Source organism: Struthio camelus, chromosome Z, assembly GCF_040807025.1.
Source record: "Struthio camelus isolate bStrCam1 chromosome Z, bStrCam1.hap1, whole genome shotgun sequence".
Lineage (NCBI taxonomy): Eukaryota > Metazoa > Chordata > Aves > Struthioniformes > Struthionidae > Struthio > Struthio camelus.
In genome coordinates, this window is record NC_090982.1 from 75,334,177 (window position 1) to 75,355,323 (window position 21,147).

The window sequence follows — 21,147 nt, forward strand, 5'->3', positions numbered from 1 at the left end:
CAATAAGGCTGAATCAGAGTGCAATAAATATGTGGTGCAAATAGCCAGTCCTTTTAATACGGTAAAAATGTTATAAAACCAAGGATACATGTTATCTAATTAAATAAGACATAGGAAATAGAATGAATGTTTAAACCTCAGCAGCTATGCAAAAATATGACTACTACATAGGAAAAATATGGCTATTTCAGAGTAATTAAAGTAAATAAACATCACGTTTATAATATTCTTCTCGTATTATAGAACAACATACCTTTCTGGACAAACAGAAGGACCATTACTTACAGGTATCTTACTGTTTAAATAGTGCAAATAGATGTTTATGAAGTCCCTTTTAATCTTGTAAAGTGTATATATGAGTTCCAAATAAGCATAGTACATACTGTACAGGGGTTTTCTGATGGACTTTCGCTTCTTTCTCTATTTCCTTCTTATCTGTCATTGAGTTACCAGAACAGAGTATATTTCCAACACAATCTGTCTGCATCTACAATTGCACTGTGCAAGTCTTCATAGTACAAGCATTATTAGCAGCTATTTTTAAATGAAAATTTTTAAATGAAATACAAGCATTATAAAGCATTACAAAGCAAATGAATGTCCAGGGCTTTCATCTTTTCCTGTTGTGTTAATCAATGCGCTATTCTGTGAGAAACAGCAATAAAAACAATTCTGCAAAATATCACTGGACTACCTCGAGCCAAATCCTTGAGTCTTTTGCACACAGAGACCATAAAGTTGGCCCTGGTTGAATGTTCCCATAACATCGAGTAGAGCTCGAGAAGGTAAAGTACCATCTTGAGAGTGCTGTTTTCCTGCAGCAATCAATGACTTCTTAGTGGTTATTGCCAGTCAGAACAAGTTAGAGCAGCTCCGAGGATGAGAGGTCTCTTTTTACCCTGTATGACCCTGGGAATGTGAATATGTTTTGATAAAGGAGAATTTAAAGCAGCTAGAGGGACTAATAGGTCACAGGGAGATGAACCCCAATCCCAGAACATACCAAAGCAGCTTGGATTTCCCATGGCCACACTCCTTTTGGTTGTCATGCAACCCTGTGGCTATAGCAGCTTTATCTCCAAGTGTGTGCTTCACAATGCGTAGCATCCCAGAAGGACTGTGAAGTGACACAGCCTTCTGTGTGGCAGCATGTGGGGAAGCCCCATGGAGCTGGGTACAGAGCCCAGAAAAGGGGGATGGGAAGGACCTTGACTTCAGCAAGGCTTTTGATACTGTCTCCCATCACATCCTCATAGGGAAACTCAGGAAGTGTGGGTTAGATGAGTGGACAGCGAGGTGGATTGCGACCTGGCTGAATGGCAGGGTTCAGAGGGTTGTGGTCAGTGGCATAGAGTCTAGTTGGAGGCCTATATCTAGCGGTGTCCCCCAGGGGTCAAGACTGGGTCCAGTATTATTTAACTTATTCATCAGTGACCTCGAAGAAGGGACAGAGTGCTCCCTCAGCAAGTTTGCTGCTGACAATACAAAACTGGGAGGAGTGGCTGATATACCAGAGGGCTGTGCTGCCATTCAGAGGGACCTGGACAGGCTGGAGAGACCTCATGAAGTTCAACAAAGGCAAGCGCAGGGTCCTGCACCTGGGGAGGAATAACCCCATGCAGCAGTACAGGCTGGGGGTTGACCTGCTGGAAAGCAGCTCTGCAGAGAAGGACCTGGGAGTCCTGGTGGACCATGAGCAAGCAATGTGGCCTTGTGGCCAAGAAGACCAATGGTATCCTGGGGTGCATTAGCAAGAGTATTGTCAGCAGGTCAAGGGAGGTAACCCTCCCCCTCTACTCAGCCCTGGAGAAGCCCCACCTAGAGTATTATGTTCACTTCTGGGCCCCCAATACAAGAGAGACATGAAGCTCCTGGAGAGAGTCCAGCGAAGGGCTATGAAGATGATTAGGGGACTGGAGCATCTCTCCTATGAGGAAAGGCTGAGAGAGCTGGGCCTGTTCAGCCTGGAGAAGAGAAGACTGAGGGGGGATCTCATCAACGTGTACAAGTATCTGAAGGGGGAGTGCCAAGAGGATGGGGCCAGACTCATCTCCGTGGTGCCCAGCAACAGGACAAGAGGCAACGGGCAGAAACCGAAACACAGGCAGTTCCACCTAAAGCTGAGAAAAAACTTCTTCACTGTGAGGGTGACAGAGCACTGGAACAGGTTGCGCAGAGAGGTTGTGGAGTCTCCTTCGCTGGAGATCTTCAGAACCCGTCTGGATGTGATCCTGGGAAATATGCTCTAGAGGTCCCTGCTTGAGCAGGGGGGGTTGGACTAGATGATCTCCAGAGGTCCCTTCCAACCTCAACCATTCTGAGATTCTGTGATTCAGGGACAGGTGCCTTCCTCAGTAAGAACCTCAAGGAGATTTTTTTTTTTTTGCATCATCTTTACAAGGTACAATGGCGTTTTTCTTTTCTTCTTTTCTTTTGAATATAGCTCTTCTAGTCACTGGCAGGATCCATGAAGCTCCATTGCCCTTCCTAGGTCAGATGTTACATCGGCAAGTTCAACGTATTCTCATGCAGCCACAGGCACTGGGAATAATGCTAGTGAACAAACATGCTAGCTCAGTCTTTCTGTCATGGAAACTACTCGCATGCTGCACTAATGCTTGCACAAGGGATGCAGAGAAAGACAATGTCATGCTTTTTGCAGGTCCAATCCGGTTTACAGGAAGGGCTGGGATTTCACTTTTCATTGATTTTGTTCCATTTTCTTAACTAAAAAAGGGTAGTAATGAACTACTGAATATCTTTAATATATAGCACAAGTACCTAAAGAGCCTAAAATCGCCTCCAGTGCAGATCTTCACCAAAAGCAAAAAGTGGCTATATGTGAGGTTTTACTTTGCCATGATCTCTCCAAAAAAAATAACTCTGAGAAAATGTCTTCGTAAAGTGATTCCATGTGCCATTTTCCCTGGGGACTCAGCAAGCTCCCTTCACAGTGATTAAGCTCCTGAATCCCTGGACAACTAATGCTTGATAGTAGTTCTCATTTACTGGGGTTTCACAAACTCCCAGAGTTCCTCCAACTGAAGGTGACTTACTCTTGACCTACCTCAGCTTAAAAGAGATCAGATTTTATTTAATTTGCATTTGTTGCCGTATTTCTTGTGTAGATGTTAATAAGAGCTTAACTCTTCAACCAACAGGTCAACAGAAGAGTTCACCAACATTTATGAGACACAGTATGAATCTCAGCTAGAAGTGCAATATCATTGTCGTGGATTAATTAAATCTGAAAATTAAAGTCAGAGTGGATTACGTTTCATTTCTGTTGCAGTGAAGGTTGTTACTGGCACGCTGAGAATGGAGGTTAGGCCATAGATTGCTGAAATGCAGACAAATCCTCCTCCTTGTAAGTATAGCATTGCACAATGAGAAAGGTGCATTACAGAGATATGCTACTCTGATGCAGGAGGCAGGAGAGTAAAAGAGAAAAGTATCCTGCTTCTGTTACAGAAAAACAGTATTCCATTGTTTTTGTTATGGTTTACTGATTATTGTAAAAGCTGGACATTGTGACATATGCGTCTTCATTATTTGCTGACCTAATTTCACTGTTAGGCTGCATATGGGATACCGTGTCAGCATTTATGGGCTCTGGTCTGGGTTGGCCTGGGGGGCCCAAGGGAGGAGTGCAATGGAGGCCAGGTCCATCACTACACAGGGGCGTCTCATTGCTACGGCAGACTTCGTACATGCTGGAGCTGCTAAATTCTTCAATGACCGGAAATTGGCTTTTACCCAAGAGTCCATTCAAAGCTTCAGTTGGCCAGATTCCTCCGTAAGTCACAGGCAGGTTTAGTTTGCTTTTGTCTATCCCAGCAGAGCTCATCTTCAGGTTTGATCCACTCCAAAATTTTTCTGAAATATTTGCCTGCGGAGCAGCTGGCGGCTGTAGAAAACTTTCCATTTCAGCTTTTGCTTGAATGCCGTCCACTTTATGGATATGAACATAACCGAAACTCTCTGGGTTAAAGCTTATATCAAAATTCTGCATGGCAAAAGGAACACTGTGGTCAGTTAACAGTGGGCAGTGACTTAATAGAAAAGATGCTTTGATAATCCATCTGATTTTAGAAGGGTATTTATTTCTTTAACTCTAGAACTACCCTTGAACAGACTGACCAACAGGTTAGCAGAGAATTAGCTATGACCTAGCTCAAAATCCTTTCCCATTATAATTCAAATCTATCTAGTGGGGTCTTCCAGGCAGGGGCGCCAGAGAGGGTTTTATGGTCTGTGCAGCATGATAGTACTGCTTTACAGACTGTTCTGAGCCAGATATCTACTGCGCACCTGTCATTTCATAGGAATGCATGTGTTGACCCACACGGTTCCTTTCAGTTTTATGTTCCTGTGGGAAAGAAATGTTTATCATGACTTCCTGAAACATACTAGGGATCCCTGCACTAGAGAGTACAAGAGACAAAAGAAACTTTTTAGACCTCTGAAAATTAATAACTTGCTAATAATGCACTAAATGGAGACTGCTGTTCATTTGGCAAACTAGCACTGATGAGTTTCTCAGTGAAAAAATACACTAGGTGTAGTTGTAAGTCAACTGGTTAAAAAACTGGTACAAACCTTACAGTTTGTAACATTTATCCATCAGGCCTTTGTGTGGCAAAAAGCAGTTCATGTACTTTATGGGACATGAGTAGTTCTGTTGGTCTATGAGGGGATATGAGCATTGCCAGCTACATTTGCAGAGGTCCCCCCATCCAGCCCCATGATCATAGCTTCACAGAAAAGTCTTGGATAGAAGTGACCTCTGGATTCCATCTGGTCCAACCTTCTGCCAGAAGCAGGACCTTAGGTGAGGTTATCCAGGACTCTGTCAAGCCAAGTCTTGAATATTTCCAAAGACAGAGTTTCTAACTCTTTTCTCAGTGACCTACACAATGTTTAATTGTTCTCACAGTGAAGATTTTTTTTTTCTTACACCCAGCTGAAATTTCCCCTGAAGCTACTTGGGTCTGTTTCCTCTTGTCCTGTCACTATGCATCCCTGTGAAGAGAGCACCTCCAGCTTCTCTACAGCTACCTTTTAGGTATTGGAAGGCTATCATTAGCTCACCTCTGAATTTTCTCTTTTTTAGACTGAGCAAACCCTATTCCTTTAACCTGTCAGCCTATATCAAGTTCTCTAACATGCTATAGTTTTTTTATGCAACTCAGCTCAGGCAGGTCATTGAGCTGTCTATTATACTCATACCCTTCAACAGCATCTGCCTGTGCAAATGCTTCCTCTCTTGAATGAAACTTAGAAGCCATTTCTGAAAGATGGCCTAGCCCATGCAGCAAATGCGCACAGTGTCACGGATGTTACTTATGTTCCCAATAGCCTATACTCTTGTAATAAGAACAATAGAAGTACATACGTTTTTTGGCTTCTTGCACAGTTGCTCCAGAGTTTTTTTATGATCAGAACGGTTTGGCCACACAGCGGGCTTGATTCTGAAACAGTAACGGTAGACAAAAAGGGGCTCAACAACAGCCAAAGAGAGATATGTTGAGATGTAGGAGGTTCATACTGCATCATTTGTACTAATTCTTGCAAAGTCTTAGGGGTGGCTTACATTACTCAGAGTAAACGGAAGAGAAGGCTCAGAATACAATAAAGGCAGGAAAAGAAGTTGAGATATAAAGGTCACCTAATAGTCATTGCTCTTTTGAATGCACAGATTGCCTTGGTTAAAGTAAGACACTTCCCCACTACTGGAAAAGCAGCAAATTGTGCTAGTAAAGGTCTCATTTAAATATGGCTATGTTAACTGGGTTTTGTATGGCAAAAATAACTTTTGCAAGTGGAACAAGCTGCTGTGGTTAATTGCACATTATCCCACTCCCTGGCCAACTGTCTGTGCTTCAGACATCTATGTTGTAGCCTTGTCCCATAGGTGTCATCTTATTGCCTTAATTAAGAAAGTTCTCTTGCTGTGCAACTCAAACCCTTCAGCTATGCTGCATCTAAAAAATATAGCCTCATTGACACGCAGTGTTGCAGAGATATAGATAATATAGATATAGATACAGATACAGATGAATCTGAATTTATATCTGTCTGTGCAAATACATATATGAAAACCCTCTTGCTTTTTAAAAAGGGGACCTCTGGGCTCAAAGGGTCTCACTGTCTAAAATGTGATTTTTTCAGAGATTTTTTATACATGCAGAACTTATAGCAAAGTCAGGAGAATTACAGGTGCTCAGGAACACTAAAAGCGAGGGATAGAAATGTCAAGTCACATTTATACTAGCAAATTAAGCAGCATGAAGGAGCATTCCCTGACAGACAACTCAGATGTGTATGCTGTTTAATTATTAGAATGGTCAATGGCATGGTTTGAGCAGGCCTAGCTAGCACATCTCCAGACAATCCCCACGTGTAACGCAGGAGTTAGCACAGCCCAAGGATCGTCCGCAGCAGGCAGCTTGCATTTGTCCATATCTCTGGATATTGGCAGAGGTGGATGCTACGGATAGTGGCCGTTTGCATTGGCTGGTCTGAACACCACAGTACAGCCCTGGGCATTTTCCCTGCAAGTGGTTCATCTCTTATGGCTAGACTTAAGACTTTCTCATTTCAGATTCTAGGTCCACCAGATTATTTATTTATTTATTTTCTTAGATTTGTCTATTACAGAATCACAGAATCGTTTAGGTTGGAAGGGACCTCTGGAGATCATCTAGTCCAACCTCCCTGCTCAAGCAGGGTCACCTAGAGCATATTGCCCAGGATCACATCCAGACGGGTTTTGAAAATCTCCAGGGAAGGAGACTCCACTACCTCTCTGGGTATGTATTAGCTATGTATTATATATAATATATGTAACGCGTAAAGCTATATTATTCTAAAATACATTTACTATATTTACAGATACCTATCTACTGCACTGTAGCTAACAAATGAAAAAAAAAACAGCAAAAAGACTGCCTCTGAAATACAGCCTTAGTACCAGCTCCTCCCTGACCACCTCGGAGGGGGAGGTAGAGCTTGGCTTCATCACACCAAATGTGACCTGCAGCAGGCTGGGCTTGTGCCTGACAACACCAAGACCTCTTCCCAGAGAGAGCTGCCACGTTGCTTTTGAAGGGGTCAAAGTGTGAACATCCTGTTGACTCAGCATATGAAAGAGAAAGAGACAATCTCTCCACTAAACAGTTTTCAAAAATCTTGGGACTTCACTAAAAGCCATGCTTTGCTGTCCTTTCTGAATCTTGCTCGAGGTTCATGAGTCAAATGTGCCTCCAGTGAAACACTGACACAGTGTTTTGTGCTGGCTTCAGATCCCAAAAGGTCCCAGTGTTTCAAGCTCAACACTGAAATCCGCTCTTAAAGTGGTAGAGGATAACAGCTTGTCTTCTGCCTACCAGCACTCTATCCTTGATTGCTCACTTCTTTTACTCTTTGCCTGCTTTTGGCTTGGTATAGAGGCCCAGAGATGGAAAGAGAACAGTTCACAAGTATAACAGGCACTGTTAGAATAGGATTGGCTTCCATCTCTTTTTCTGACACAAAAAGTCTTAGATTACCTGTTTTCCCAAAAAGTTAGGATCAGGACAATCATGACAACTGACAAAATGAATCCCAGGATGGAAAGTATAATCATGACCAAGTCAGTGTCTAAAGAAAAAAAAAAGAACATCTGCTATTGCATATAAATACCTCACTGTTAGCCACTGTAACTGTAATGTCTTTTCAGACACTAAATTAGAAATTAATGCCCAACATTGCATTTTCCTATCGTTAGGCTGATGCAGTAGTCAGTTTCTCCAAACTCCCTGAAGGTGGAGAGAGGAAAGCTCTCAGATTTTCAACATTTGATTGAACATTAAACTGCTTTCCCAGGTTGAATTAAAGCAGCTCAAAAAGTCTGCTATTGCCTCCAGCATGAGGAAGCTGTCACTTGCTGTATCTTTACAGCAGCACTGATGTGATTTTGAACTATATGGTGTGCCGAGGAGCCCTGAGGGCCCTGGAGCCTGAAGGAACTCTAAGGACTGGAAGGATTTTCTGTGCTCACAAGTGAAATGATGAGATTTTTGTCCTGTATCGTGTCTGAGATTAAAGTGATGTGTTTGCATAAAACCCTCTGCATCTGACCAGCTCACATCAGCCAACACCCCTCCCCGGGGCTGCGTTCAGTTCCCACAGGGCATGGCAATGCTCTTCCCCTCCCCTAGCTCTTGCCGTCACCACTGCTGGGGCAGCCAGGGAGTCAGGGTGTCACTGATCGCAGCGTGAGGGCCCCAACTCTACCTGCTCAGGCTGAGCTTTTTCTCACAAATGGAAAAAAATGTTTTCTGCCCTTACCTTTCTCTGTGGAGTGTTCCCCTGCTGTTCTGAAGCTCTTGGAAGTGCTCCAGTCACTCCATGTGCCCTTAAAATAATCTCCATTGGGCTTTGAACGGACTTTTACCTCATATGATGCATCTTTTTCAAGATTTTTCCCCAGTAATTTTACCTGCAGATATGGAGACTCTATTGTCTAAACACACACACACACACACACACACACACACACACACAAAAATCCATTAATTTTTCTAGAAAAGACAAAAAAAGCATCTTTCAGGTTAAACAAAATGCAAGTCCAAGCCATATTACTTAGAAGCAAACCATCTTAGCAAAGAAGTTTTCTAAACATTTCACAGAAAGACCAGAGAAAAACAGCTGACAGTGGGTTTCATTCAAAGAGCAGAAACTCTTTGGCTGGTCTTGCATAGCCTGAAATTTTCTGAAGAGGGTCCCAACACATGATAATCTATAGCTACAGCTGAAGGAGAGACTCCAAGCTGTGAAATATATATACATATTTTTTTGAAATTCTAAACTCTCAGCTATGCACAGATGTGAGTTCAGATGTGTCCTTGCAGGCCTCTACTGTTTGCTTTGTGTGTTTGCTTATTGTAAAGGTGATCATCACAGCATCAGCCTGGCTCGATAGCCAGGTAGTCAGGACAGAATCAGAAGAGAGATAAATGCCAACCAAGAGCTGGCTGGAAAATGGTGCTGGTGGCACAGAAAAATGGTGCTGGTGGCACAGAAAATAAGAACAAGGCCATCACAGCAAACATCATTACTAATAATATTCAGGATGGCTCTATTTCTTGATTATTTCTTCAATTTTCACTGCAAGGCACAAGTACAAATGAAGGAAGCTTCTGTAGTCCAGAAAAGTATCTATTAGACAAAGTTGCTGTCAGGCTGGAATTGTTTCAACTAATGAAATGTTTCAATGCCAAGCATTACATCTTTCCACGTTTTCAACTGGAGAACTGCAAAAGTGCAGATTTGGGTTTTTTACACGACATTGGCATTTCTGGTCATGTTAGTTTCAGAAATCAGTGTAAGCATGCCTACGTTGTCACTTACCTTCCAAATTCCTTCTTCCTGGTGATAGGCTATTTGGTGTATTAATTTGTTCTTTAAGTATTTCTTCCATGAGTGTGGGGTACTATAATGAATAAGATATTCATTTGCCTCCTTTTGATATGTGATGTTTATATCAAATGGTATTTCTGGCTTAACTGCAAATGATAGCAAAACAGGATATAACAGGAGCAGATTAATGCTACTACAAAACAAACAGGTTTAGAAAAGTCCATTCCAAGTTCGATCCGCTCCCGGTGACCTAGGGATAGTGTGCGTCTGGCCTGATCTGGACAAGCATAATGACAAGCTCCACTTTCTCGTTTCACGCCAGTCCCAAGTGGGCCTTGGTGTTCATCTACTGTGGCAGAGGAGCTCCTTGGTACGGCGTTCGCGGCAGGAACAGCACTCCCCCGGACTGTGACACTGAGTCCTTGGAAAATAATGCCAAAGCATCCCGCACCCCTGCACTAGCTATGCTTGGAGACCTGAAATTTGTTCTCTTTAACCAGGGCTCTGAGACTTCTGCCTTCAACTGAGAGTCTATTAAATTCCCTTTAAGGAGTAACCTGTCAGTCACCATGGCTGTCTCTTCAACATTAAGAGCTGTAACCGTGACTGTTAAGGACCGGTGTTGAAGAACAGCTTCAACCGTGGAAGCTGTTAAGAAGCCAGTGTTGACTATGCAGTAGTGTTATGATGCATTTACTGTGGCAAATCACTAAGCAACTGGAAAGCGGCTCTGTTAGGGGGCATTTCTAGGTGGTTTCTGGTCACAGTAAGTTGGTCCAGGCTGGCCCACAAACTGACATGAGGTATAAAATGATTGTAAAACTACTGGCCCAGTAAAGCCCATGCTTTATAAGCAAAGGACATCACAGCGTCTACTGCCAAAAGAAGGCAAATCAATGCAACTTCAGCGCAGAAAATAGCGCCCTATAAGGGCTTCTCTACAGCCCTCAAATGAGACAAACTCCTGAGAGAGTTAAGTCCTAAGCAACCCCTCTTCCCTCTGAATTCCCCATTTCTTAGCTCAAGCAGCTCCCCGCTGGGGCTTCGACAAACCCATTCGTGGGCCCTCAGTGTCCTTTCTGTGCTGCAGGGATCATGAACATCTACTTCAGACCGTTGATTCCACCAAGAAGCAAGGCATGGAAATCGTGCAACCTCACAAGCCCTGTGTGGGATTAAGAGTGTGGCTGCACTAGACATTCAGCTGTCAGCCCTGAAATTGCAGAAGTCCTAGTAAAAGATTAACAAAATGTCCCTTCTTGAGATTTCATCCAAGCCCCAGAATACCCATACAATTTGATCTACGTCAAGGTCTGGGCAAACAGAGTGTTATAATAAGCCAGAATTCAGCTGCACTTTTTGAATGGAGGTTAACCGTGCTTGGTTTTGAAGGAAGGGGAACATCACACTCCACTATAACCACGGATCCTCTCCTAGGATACTATTTTATGTTACCTCTTTTTCATTTGGATTAATCCTTAACTTTTGTGCTGGACTACTTTTTTCCCAGTAGTTTATATGTTATGTGCAAAATGTTCGGTGTCTTACCAATGTCAGTTACAATCAGACTCCTGCAGATTTTTCTTTTTATCCCAGAGTCCATGCAAACGTCTCTGTTTGAGAGTATATCAGTGAATTGCAAGAAATACGCATCTTCCTGTTTCTCCATATTGGAACATACATAATTTCTGTCTTCCTTGGTACTGTGGACCAAAGTGACACAACATTAGTTTTCTCTCAGTCTTACTATAAAACAGTTAGGGATCAATTCTGATTGTTCATTTCACATTAACTGAAGTGAGATTCCATATAAATAAGAAATAAGAAACAATATCATGCAAATGAAGACATTAAAAGTTTGATACTGTTTTTAGTCACAGTCTGTGAGCATACTAATCAAGCAATGTGAACCACAGTAAGAGTCCTGGAGCTCTCCAAGAAAAAAAAAAAAAGCCATTATTTAATTGGATATATATGTGTTTAAATGTATTTTTGAACATGATCTTACTGCTGCCATTTTTAAATACAGAGCAGTATGTTTGGATACTCACTGAAGGCAATGAGAAATTTCTAACTGACTGCAGTGGAAGCAAATACAGGACCAACACTTAGCCAGGCTGTAAGGAAATCAGTGGCACAATTTCACAGGTATAAATATATCTGTGTTCCTTCATCTGTGTGACTCCTGTGACAAAGGACTATCATAAAATTTCAATCAAACCCCAGAATTAAAGCCATGAAAATAGAAAATAGAAAAATTCTAACAAACAAACTAGTTGAAAATAAGTAGTGATTAGAACAGCAAGATGCAAAAGACAAAAAAATCCACTTTTGCTGACTGCCGCAATACTTTCAGTTTCAGGAAAGGGAAAAGCAAAAGTATGCAAAATAAACAAAATTTGAATTTCGTCAGCTAGGTCCATCAGTGACAAAAACAAGGTGGAAAAGAGTTTCATGCCCTCAGATAGAAGTGGAGATGACTGACGTGTTTGGTAGCTGCTTGCGTGTTTGTATACTCATTCTAGTGTGTATTTTTGTGTGTGAGAAGACAATTGCTTAATTTTGATCTTGAATGAGATAATGGTATTTTCCCCTCAGTGGAAAATTGGGCTTCTCACCAAAGAATTTTGTGTAGAAAGGACCTGCCTCTTCAAAAATGTTCCTACATTGTTTTATTTGACTGTCATCTAGTTTAGAAGGAAAATGCTCTTTGTGTATGCTCAGCTTCACCAGTGATAACATACGGTCCAAAACAACAGAAGTAAGATCAGGACTATTACAGACATTATAATGCACATTACAGATCCTTTCATCTAATTCTTTTTCTTATTTGGGGATAAGATTCTGTTTCATTAAACTCTTATTTTTTGCTGAATATAGTATTCAAACTTGGCACAACACTCCAAATCAGAACTTTGTCTATTTTTTCCAATCCTCTTTCCCAGCATAGGTCAGTGTGATTAACTGGTTCTCTGCGTTTAGGCTTCCCAGAAGTTTTACCAAAGGACAGGCAGTGACATCGCTTACCACACAGCCAGGATATAGTTAGTGTTGTGAGGAGGCAGCTCTGTAAGATTGCAAGTCAAGCTGCTATAGGAATCCTTAAATTCCAGCTGACTGAAACAGTTAATGTCCAAATTGTCTGGTTCATCGTCTCCAAAGGTCCCTAAGGAGAAATTCACAGAATACTGAAGAAGTAAACCAATTAGTTTATCTGTTTTACAGAGCCATTGTAAAACAGGTTGTTTCTTTAAGTTGTGGCCTAAAAGGAAGAGGATCAACCTACCAGTTCTGTAAAAGACGAAAGCTTGTTCAAAAAGAAATGAAAAGCCACTTACACCTTTCAAGGTTGCTCTCCCTGCACATGACTGAAACCCACCCACTCAGAAGGTACTAAGGTGTGCTCCGCATCATCAGTTTTTTGTGAACTGTAAAATGACACTGCGTAGCAGATAGCTCAATCAGACAAGACACATGTTCTTTTGTTAGTCATGGTCAAGGAAGCGTGCTGAAGTCATCTCGGAAACCTTCTATGTGAAAAAGTCCCAGGATAGGCTGCAAAGCAGGGAAAATAAATAAATTGTTCACTGTGCAATTTAGTGCCTTACAACTTTGATGTGGCCATTCTAGCCAAGGACAGGGCAATTCTAGTTTTAAAAGTTATAGATTAACTTCATACCAAGAAAAAGTAGGACACACTGCATTTGAAAATCCCCTCAGAACTCTCTCAAGCAGGTTTTCCAATTAGAAACTACAAAACACTGCTAGCCCCTGTCATGCAAAGGGTAGCAAGACATGCTCATGAGGCCCATTGAAAAGCAGAACATTTATGTCAAGGACCAAAACACTCTTGAAAATGAACAGAAGTGTGCACTGAGAGATATACTCAGCATGATTACTGCCAGCAGTGTGCGGGGCTGATGCACAAGACTAGTGTCTTCTCAAGGGCAAGGGCTAGTCTCTACAGGAGTTTTTTGCACAGGAATTTCAGATCAGGAAAGCCTGCAGCACATCAAGCATCTTGTAACTCTGAAGCAGTAGATCCACCCTGGAGGATGCAAGAACAGCATCCTTTGCTGTGCCTGCAGAAGGACGAGCCACCCTGCAGACATCTGAGAGTATCAGTGCAGCATCTTCCTGCCCCTGCCCTGATCATGCTATGAAAGTGCAGCCAGTTTCCAGATTCCTGAGGAGACTGGAACATGATATAGGTAGTTTTAGAAAAACAGGAGTATTTTGCTGTCATGAGGCAATTGAGTCCCATAGCATGTTCTGACTGTATTGCAGCCTTCTCCGAAATGTCACAAATTCAGGCTCAGGAGGGAAAGCTGAAACTTTCTGCTAGAACACATGGCTTTCTGCAAATTTGCCTCGATGACTCATAAAACAATTACAATTTGACTAAGAGCATATGTCTCATGTCCTGCACTCGGTATACATGAGGCCAGTGAAACAAAAACTGATGCTTTTGAAAGGAGTCCTTTCTGGCAGAAACTGCCAATTCAGTGGGACTTCATGAAATCTCACCCACCATAGCTGAATGATCAATGAAAGGGTTACTGTGATGAGCCCTCAAGTAGGTCCTCAGGGGGAGGAACACCTCTGCTCCTTTATCAGCGGTTAAGGATCACTGTGATGATATATAACCCTCTCCCTGAATATCTTCAAATTCCTGATCCACCCCCCACCTTTGATTCTTTCCTATCTGCTTCTCTTAGATGTGGCATTCCCATGTGCTGCCACAGAGAAAACAAGAACCTGGCTGCTCCCGTGAGAAGAGAGATTCAGCTATCTGCACAAACAACGTGGGGAAATGCCCATGGAAACAGTTCCATTGGAAAATCCCTCTCAGAGAAAATGATCCTTATCGCTGATGTTGCACAGGTAAATTCGAATCACTGAGGGGTGACTGGCTACTTGAATACTGTGGTTCATAGTTATATACCAGTGAAACATCTTTATATTACTGTAGCTACCGCATGTCCCGTGATCCCTGGCAAACGCTGCCAGCATACAAGGAGACCTTGCCCTGAATGGGAATACCACTGAAGATCCCAAATGGTCACGATTTAACAACGGAAAGAAATCAAGGGCTAGTTTTTTGATTGCTTTAAAATGTAAATAAGGAGCAGCATCCATCAGGGTCCTCATCAGCCAATGTTTCCTGCTGACATCAAAGCTGAGAAACATCTGGTGTGGGGTACATGAAGTAATTCAGAACTGCAGCGAAAAATGCAAATGCAGTGCTGACTGGGGCTAGGAGGAAGGCGCCTGTGACAAGCATCCGTGGTGGGCAGCAGGAGCGAGGAATACAGCATTTGATGCTGTATTAATTCAGAACTTGGAGCCTGCTGCTTTGAAAGGGTCAGAGCTACCTCTGAGCTAAGATTTAGTGGCCATTTGCTACCACGAGCAACAGGTGCTAAGAAGCTACGAAATATCTTCTCTTCTCACAAGAGATCCCATGTTCTCTCTTCCAAGCTCTCCTTGAAGGATGAGGAAATGTGGCCTCTTTTACTAACGCTGCCAGTTTGTGGGGATACTCTGTGCAGCATAGGCACATACAAAGCCAGTAGTGGAGTAACCTGGTTGATCATCAGCATTTAAGACAGAGAAACAGAGGACAGTGCAAATCGAGAATAAGCACAGCAGCAGTTTCACACAGGTGAAAGTCTTGATCACCACAGCCTTGAGCCATCTGAACAGATATATATGTACAAAAATGTGTATTACATGTAATTATTGATGTGTGGGTAAAAGTGCATGCGTACATATACATATATTCAAAAAACAGGGGAAGACAAGTGAGCTGAAATGAATCCCTACTAAAAATATTTTAGATAGACAGGTAGATACACCCAAAGTCTACATACACAGATATGTCACGTTCAAAGCATCACTAAGACCTTAGATACAAATACCGGGAGCTTGGTTTATTTACAGTTACCACAAGACAGCATTAATACTTATGAATTAGGATGACTTCTCTTCATTTATATATGAGATATAGATTGCTTGGAGCTTTATGTGTATAAAAATGACATGCACCATATTTTGTATAAACACACAAAACTGATAAGTATCGTACTAATAAGTATCATGTCAGGAAAAATCTTTCAGCTGTCTGCTACTGCTTTACTGAAAAGTGACAGAAGTTTTAAATTATTTTCTATAAGATTGGCTGCAAAATCAAAAGAAAGAAAAAGTTTTTGTCTTGCAGTTCAAATAGTCATTGAATTTTTAACTAGCATAGCTCACCCTTGGGTGCAGGACTTTACCTGTCAGCCCCTGAACGTTCACATTGTGTTTATATGGTTCCTTATTCGTGGAAATCACATTCTAACCATAGAATATATGATAATTAAACCTCATGACTGGTGTTAAGTATGCAATTTGAAAAGCTTTTTCTGGTACTAATACTACACAAGCTGACAGTAAATTTACTTTTCGCTGACATGTATACTTAGGTAGCCCCAGTTACGCTTCCCTAAACCTCAAAAACACTGCACACAAATGTGTTCACTATGCAAATGGTTTTGATGACTCCAACGCTGCTCACACTGGTAAGGGTTCTTTATGCACTTAAAAGTTCACGAGATGATAATTTTTTTCCTTGAGAAGACCAGACCACACCTCTGAGCCTGGGTCTGCTGAAACCAAGGCAGAGCTCAGTATGGAGAGATTCTAACGGGATTAAAACTAGTCTCATAGTTACAAGCATGGCATGTCCTTCACAGGAAGTGGTTGGCTCTTGAGCTTGGACAGCACCCAGCCGAGTGGTCCCAGTCACAGCAGGAGCCCTGTGAACCCTTATACTAAGAGAAGAGTACCAGCAGAGCCTGTGCGCATGCGTAAACTTTATGCTCTGAAGCCACCAGGACTAACTACAACACACAAAACCAAAGGCACCTGTAAATGCAGGATCAGTGACTGAATTTTCCATGTAGATGAAATGACTGTTTTCACAGACAGTCCTGTGAAATTTCTAGTCCCAACAGCAACAGACTGAATGTTGACTGGATTTAGGATTAATCTGATTCAGGGAGAAATCATTTTAATCAAAACAGTTTTGATGTGGGGTGGACAAACCACACAGTCTGCGGAGGAGGGCCATTTCAGTCAGCTGTCCTGCCCACTAACACCTAGTAAGATGCTGCCTCCAGCTTTCCCTTGCCTGTCCCTTCCCGCCCCACTGCAGCCACTCTTTCCTTGTGCTGCCTCATAGCCCTCTCGTGGCTTTTGGGGATCTCCACCTACCTCTGCCTGGCTGTGCGTGGCAGAAAGAGAGGAGAGGGAGCTGAGGGGACAGTCTGTGGCTTATAAAAGAGAAGGAGGTGAAGGCAAGAGCAGTAATGAACTTTTTCCCTCCTCTGCTCATGAGAGGGGGTGAGATCGTGCCTGCATCCTGCTGCAGCTTGGCTGGCGGCACTTCATCAGGAGGCAGGGCAAGAATGACAGTCCGACGGGGAAGGCTGAAACATTCATCACCAGTGATTTACCCTGGGTTGTTTAACTTGTTGGCCAAAGCCACGCAACTCATAAAGAAAGCATTAAAGATGTTTATTGCTCAATGGGGACTTTCCAAATGTTTGTTTCCAGGCAAAGGATTAGTCCTGATTTACTGGAAGTTGGTGAAAAGGCTAACCAAGGACAGGTCCTGTCATATTTGCTCTAAGGAAGTCCTGAAGATTTCAGTGACATCAGCTATAAATCATTAGTGTTGACCACTCACCATAGTAACCGCTTGCAAAAACCCAGCTCTAAGCAACTGTAAGGCATATAAACGAAAGGCAAACAGAAAAAACAAGAGTTTGTTAGATGCAGATCTAAGCTGTTCTCTGTTTTCTTCTAAATGATAAACTTATCATGCATATCCTATGTAAGTGTCTATATAGCTATACATGTTTATGTACACACATGTTATAATACATGACAGATAGGGAAAAAAAGGAGATCCTCATGATTAGATCTGTGAGATGGCATAGGTGCACACACATTACCTTCCTAAAAACCAGAACTATTGCTCCTAAACAATGAAATTCTGGAACTGTAAAATTACTGTTAACCGAGCGATTGTCCATGTCCCCCATGCACAGTGCAACAGACTCTATCGGTGCTGTTTACATGAGTGAATAGTGCTGGACAAGTAAAAGTTTAAAATATTTGGGGTTGCATCTGCAAATCCAGTTTTCCATCTCTCTTGTGAGAAAAGAAACAGAAGATTGAAAGAGAGTGGTTTTATTGTTGCTCTTTATATTTTGCTTTTTAATTTGGATAATTCTGCTGCTAAATAATTTTCACCCGTCTAAATGAAATAATGAAATCTGCTGTAAGTCTGAATTTAAATGGTTGAATTAATTTATAATTCTTTGGTGTACAACTGATGGATGCTCACTAATGATGGGCTGCTGAGAAGTTGCTGGTTGAACTGCTGCCTTAGTCACACTATAACGGAGACTGGGACTACCTTCACATATAACCTTTGGAAGAAAAAAAATGTTTGGATTTTGAAGTGGAATAGGTTGGACTAAGTTTGTGTTATATTAAAGACTAAGTTTGTGTTATAGTAAAACATTTTCTTTGGAAGAAACTGCCAAAAGCAAGAAAAGTCAGAACCTCACCCTTTTCTGACAGCAGCTCAGAGTGATTATAGCGGACAAAGGAATGAAATGGGTCTCTACCAACAGGCATAACTCTTCATAAAAACTAAATATAATGAGAAAGGCTAAACAGGTCTGATCTTGCACGCCCTCTGTTTACAGCTATCATCTCTGTGATTTTATTACAATTTGGACATCACAAGAAAAGCAGATCTGGGAATTCAACAGATAATCCTCCAGTTCCACATTCATCTAAGGTACTGGCACTAACAGAAAGAGCCCAAAGACTAAAACACGTTTTACCCAGCAGTTACATCTTGGAACTCTTAACCCAGGTTTTCAAGATCATACACAGTGGAAAGATGAACATGAAATGACTCACCATCACCATCTGCTGAGGTGCAACCACTTTCCCCAAAAGTGGTATGAAGAAACAAGAAGAAAATGCTCAACACAGTACTCATTTGTGTCATCCTGAGCTAGCTGCATGTGTGCAGTACGTGTGTGCACAAACCACTTGTTCAGTTACTTTATACTAGATGACAGAACAAACCCATTGCCTGATAAAGAGACCACAGGCAGAGGGAAACGTAAACATGCCGACAAGGATGACTGGTGGTAAAGAGCAGGAAGCTGGTGTGAAGATAATAGCAGAGCTTTTATTTTGAAACATGCTTCCCACTTCAAAACTAAGGGCCTGATCCATTAAGTCCATTGAACTCACTGGGCAGAATCTGGTTAAGTCCAGTGAGTTGGGGGCAAATTTCTTGGATCATACCCCCAGCTTTGCTAGTGGGATTTTTGCTGCTGATTTCCCGGAGAGCATTGTTCAGTCCTTAGGTCAGGCGGCTTAACTCCAAAGATAGCCACAAAGCAGAGAGCTGAATTCTACCCTCAGTTTCAGTTGCTTAGTTCCTTGCATCCACTTTCCTCTCAATGTAGCCACATGGTTCCAAGGGAGAAAAAATTCCAGCTATGAATTGCCACTATTTATTCTTTAAGTTTTGGCATTGTAGAAGTCCCAAAAACGGCAATGCTGACCCAGACAAGTTGCTATCGAAAAGACTAATCCTGCAAAACCCTACTCCTAAGAACAAAGTGGTGCATCTTGCAGTTTTTCGAGCTTTGGACAAAACAGAGGCAGAAAGAGGAAGATAAAGAGGAGGTGTTTAATATTTCCTCTGCACACTTTCTGCAGCTCTGTACACCAATGCACACCAGAGGGTAATACAGGGCTAGGCTCATTGCTGACTGATGTGGCTGGCTGCAAGTGAACATAATCAAAGGAAGAGAGCAAGCACTGACATAGCATGGGATGCACTAAAAAAACTTTGTGTTGGGGGCGTAAAGGAAGCAGAAGGTGAAGTTGGTAATGGTGCCTGAGCAAACAGAAAAAAACGATGACACTGAAAAGAAAGAGACTCACATTGCATGAGCCACAGTGGCTTTTTAACTTGGAAGGAAAGAATTTAAGCCAAGCACCAAAATGGTGAAAGCTCAGCCCTCACATCTAGGAATGTGTCCTTCTTCCAGGGCGGACTCTCTCCTGGTGTCGCTGCCTGCCCTGGGGAGGGAGTAGCAGGCAGCCAAGCTGCCTAGGCACCGGGGGGATGTTTCCATCCCATCACCTGCCACCCTTTAATGGGAAGAAGTGGTTGCCTTTGCGTAACAGCTCAGCGGGGCTACCTAGGACCTGGTAGCTCCCCCGTATCTGTGCCAGGTGCCTCCTTGTGATCCCCACCTTGAGGGTCCCCACAGAGGGAGAGTGATCCCTGAAGACTCACTAAGCCTAGGCAGACACAGAAAAATGGGGTTGGATTTATCTGACAAAATGTAGGTATTTACGGTGTACATACCTATGTCAGGGCTTCTTGTGCTTCATTCACTGGCCTTTACAGCCAGTGGAGAGCAGCAACTTCTTTTAAGACATGATTCATTCCATCCTGAAATAGACATTTAAAAGATGAAATTTACCCCCCTAAATATGTCTATCTCTTCACTGGCCACAAAATGAGTCCGAGGTGAGTCAGGGACAGATGTCTTCTTTGCAGACCTCCAGGATAAATCCCACCCACAAAGCAGGAAAGCCCTGTCAGGCGGTAGCAGCCTCCCATACCAAGGAAAGCAGGTGTTAGGCAAGGCACCGCGGCTCGGGAGCTCTGGGCGAGACCTCCTCTGTTCCTGCAGCTTCTCCTCACCGCTCCACCACAGACCATGGCGTTGGCATGGCCCCCCTTCAGTCCTCAGCTTGGCTTCACCTGCAGAATTATTTGGGGCACAGCACCCATTTGTATGCCATCCCTTCAAGAAATATACTCTTTCAGAGGTGTTGGTCAGATAGTGTGACTTCAGGAACATAGTTAGTCTCATCTCTTCCTCCTGAGTTTCCTGTGCTTGACCCCAAGCTCACTGAAGCCAAATTTGACTCAAATAGACTGGGATTCCATGACTTCATGTCCCTAAGGCCTATCCTCTCCGCCTCCTTAAATAAACATTAGAAAAGTCTATTTAAGGATTTAAGCACATAGGTTAGTAATATTCAATATAATATTATTCTGGAAACCCTCAAGCTAATTTCTACTAGAAATATCAAAAATAATGGTTCTGCTGAGCAAACTGATCACTATCCGGAAATGACACCTCCTCACTTTAAGTTTGTCTTGTTTATAATTGAGTGGGCTATGACTTTGATTTTTTTTTCTTTTTTCCTGTTTCAGCTGAAGCAAACTTTTAAAAAAAAGACTTTTTAGACATAATATTTTGGTTGAACATTGAACAATCTTATTATCAGAACTGTGCTGCTCAGGGGATTTCCATGTTGTCATAGTTGCATTTTGTCTGGGTGGGGAAACAAGGGACCACAATGAAATGAAAAAAATTGTATAAAGATAAACCCTGAAGTAAAAATACATTTTGTTTTACTTCTGGGGCTCTGCTTTGAAAGCTGTTTGATCTCTAAGAGGTATTTGGATCTGTCAGTCTCACCTGGTTGCCTCTCTCTAATGTCCTGGATATAGGAAATTAGATCTGTGAGAATTCAAATCTTAGGGTAGCTGAAGTGTTAGTACCAGGAGAGGTTGAAAGGAGACTGCATTACTCTTTGTTTATTATAGATTTGCACTGTATCTGTCTCCTAATTCAGGAG

The 21,147-nt window shown here is 42.3% G+C and overlaps 1 protein-coding gene across 3 annotated transcripts; it reads right to left on the reverse strand.

Annotated features, from left to right (window-relative positions):
* Positions 1-32: 32 nt before the first annotated feature.
* On the reverse strand, positions 33-19,926 carry LOC138064743 (interleukin-7 receptor subunit alpha-like). 3 transcript variants are annotated; one of them, XM_068928574.1, is made up of 8 exons: positions 19,859-19,926; positions 12,430-12,568; positions 10,951-11,105; positions 9,394-9,548; positions 8,332-8,506; positions 7,551-7,641; positions 5,396-5,471; positions 33-4,006 (listed from the first exon to the last, which is right to left on the reverse strand). In XM_068928574.1, the coding sequence occupies exons 3-8, from the start codon at positions 11,069-11,071 to the stop codon at positions 3,503-3,505; spliced, it is 1,122 nt and encodes a 373-aa protein (XP_068784675.1). In that variant the 5' UTR covers positions 11,072-11,105; positions 12,430-12,568; positions 19,859-19,926; the 3' UTR covers positions 33-3,502. The 3 variants fall into 3 exon arrangements, with proteins under 3 accessions (XP_068784675.1, XP_068784674.1, XP_068784676.1); XM_068928573.1 differs by lacking the exon at positions 19,859-19,926 and adding an exon at positions 18,385-18,749; XM_068928575.1 differs by lacking the exons at positions 12,430-12,568; positions 19,859-19,926 and adding an exon at positions 18,385-18,749.
* Between the last annotated feature and the right edge of the window lie 1,221 nt (positions 19,927-21,147).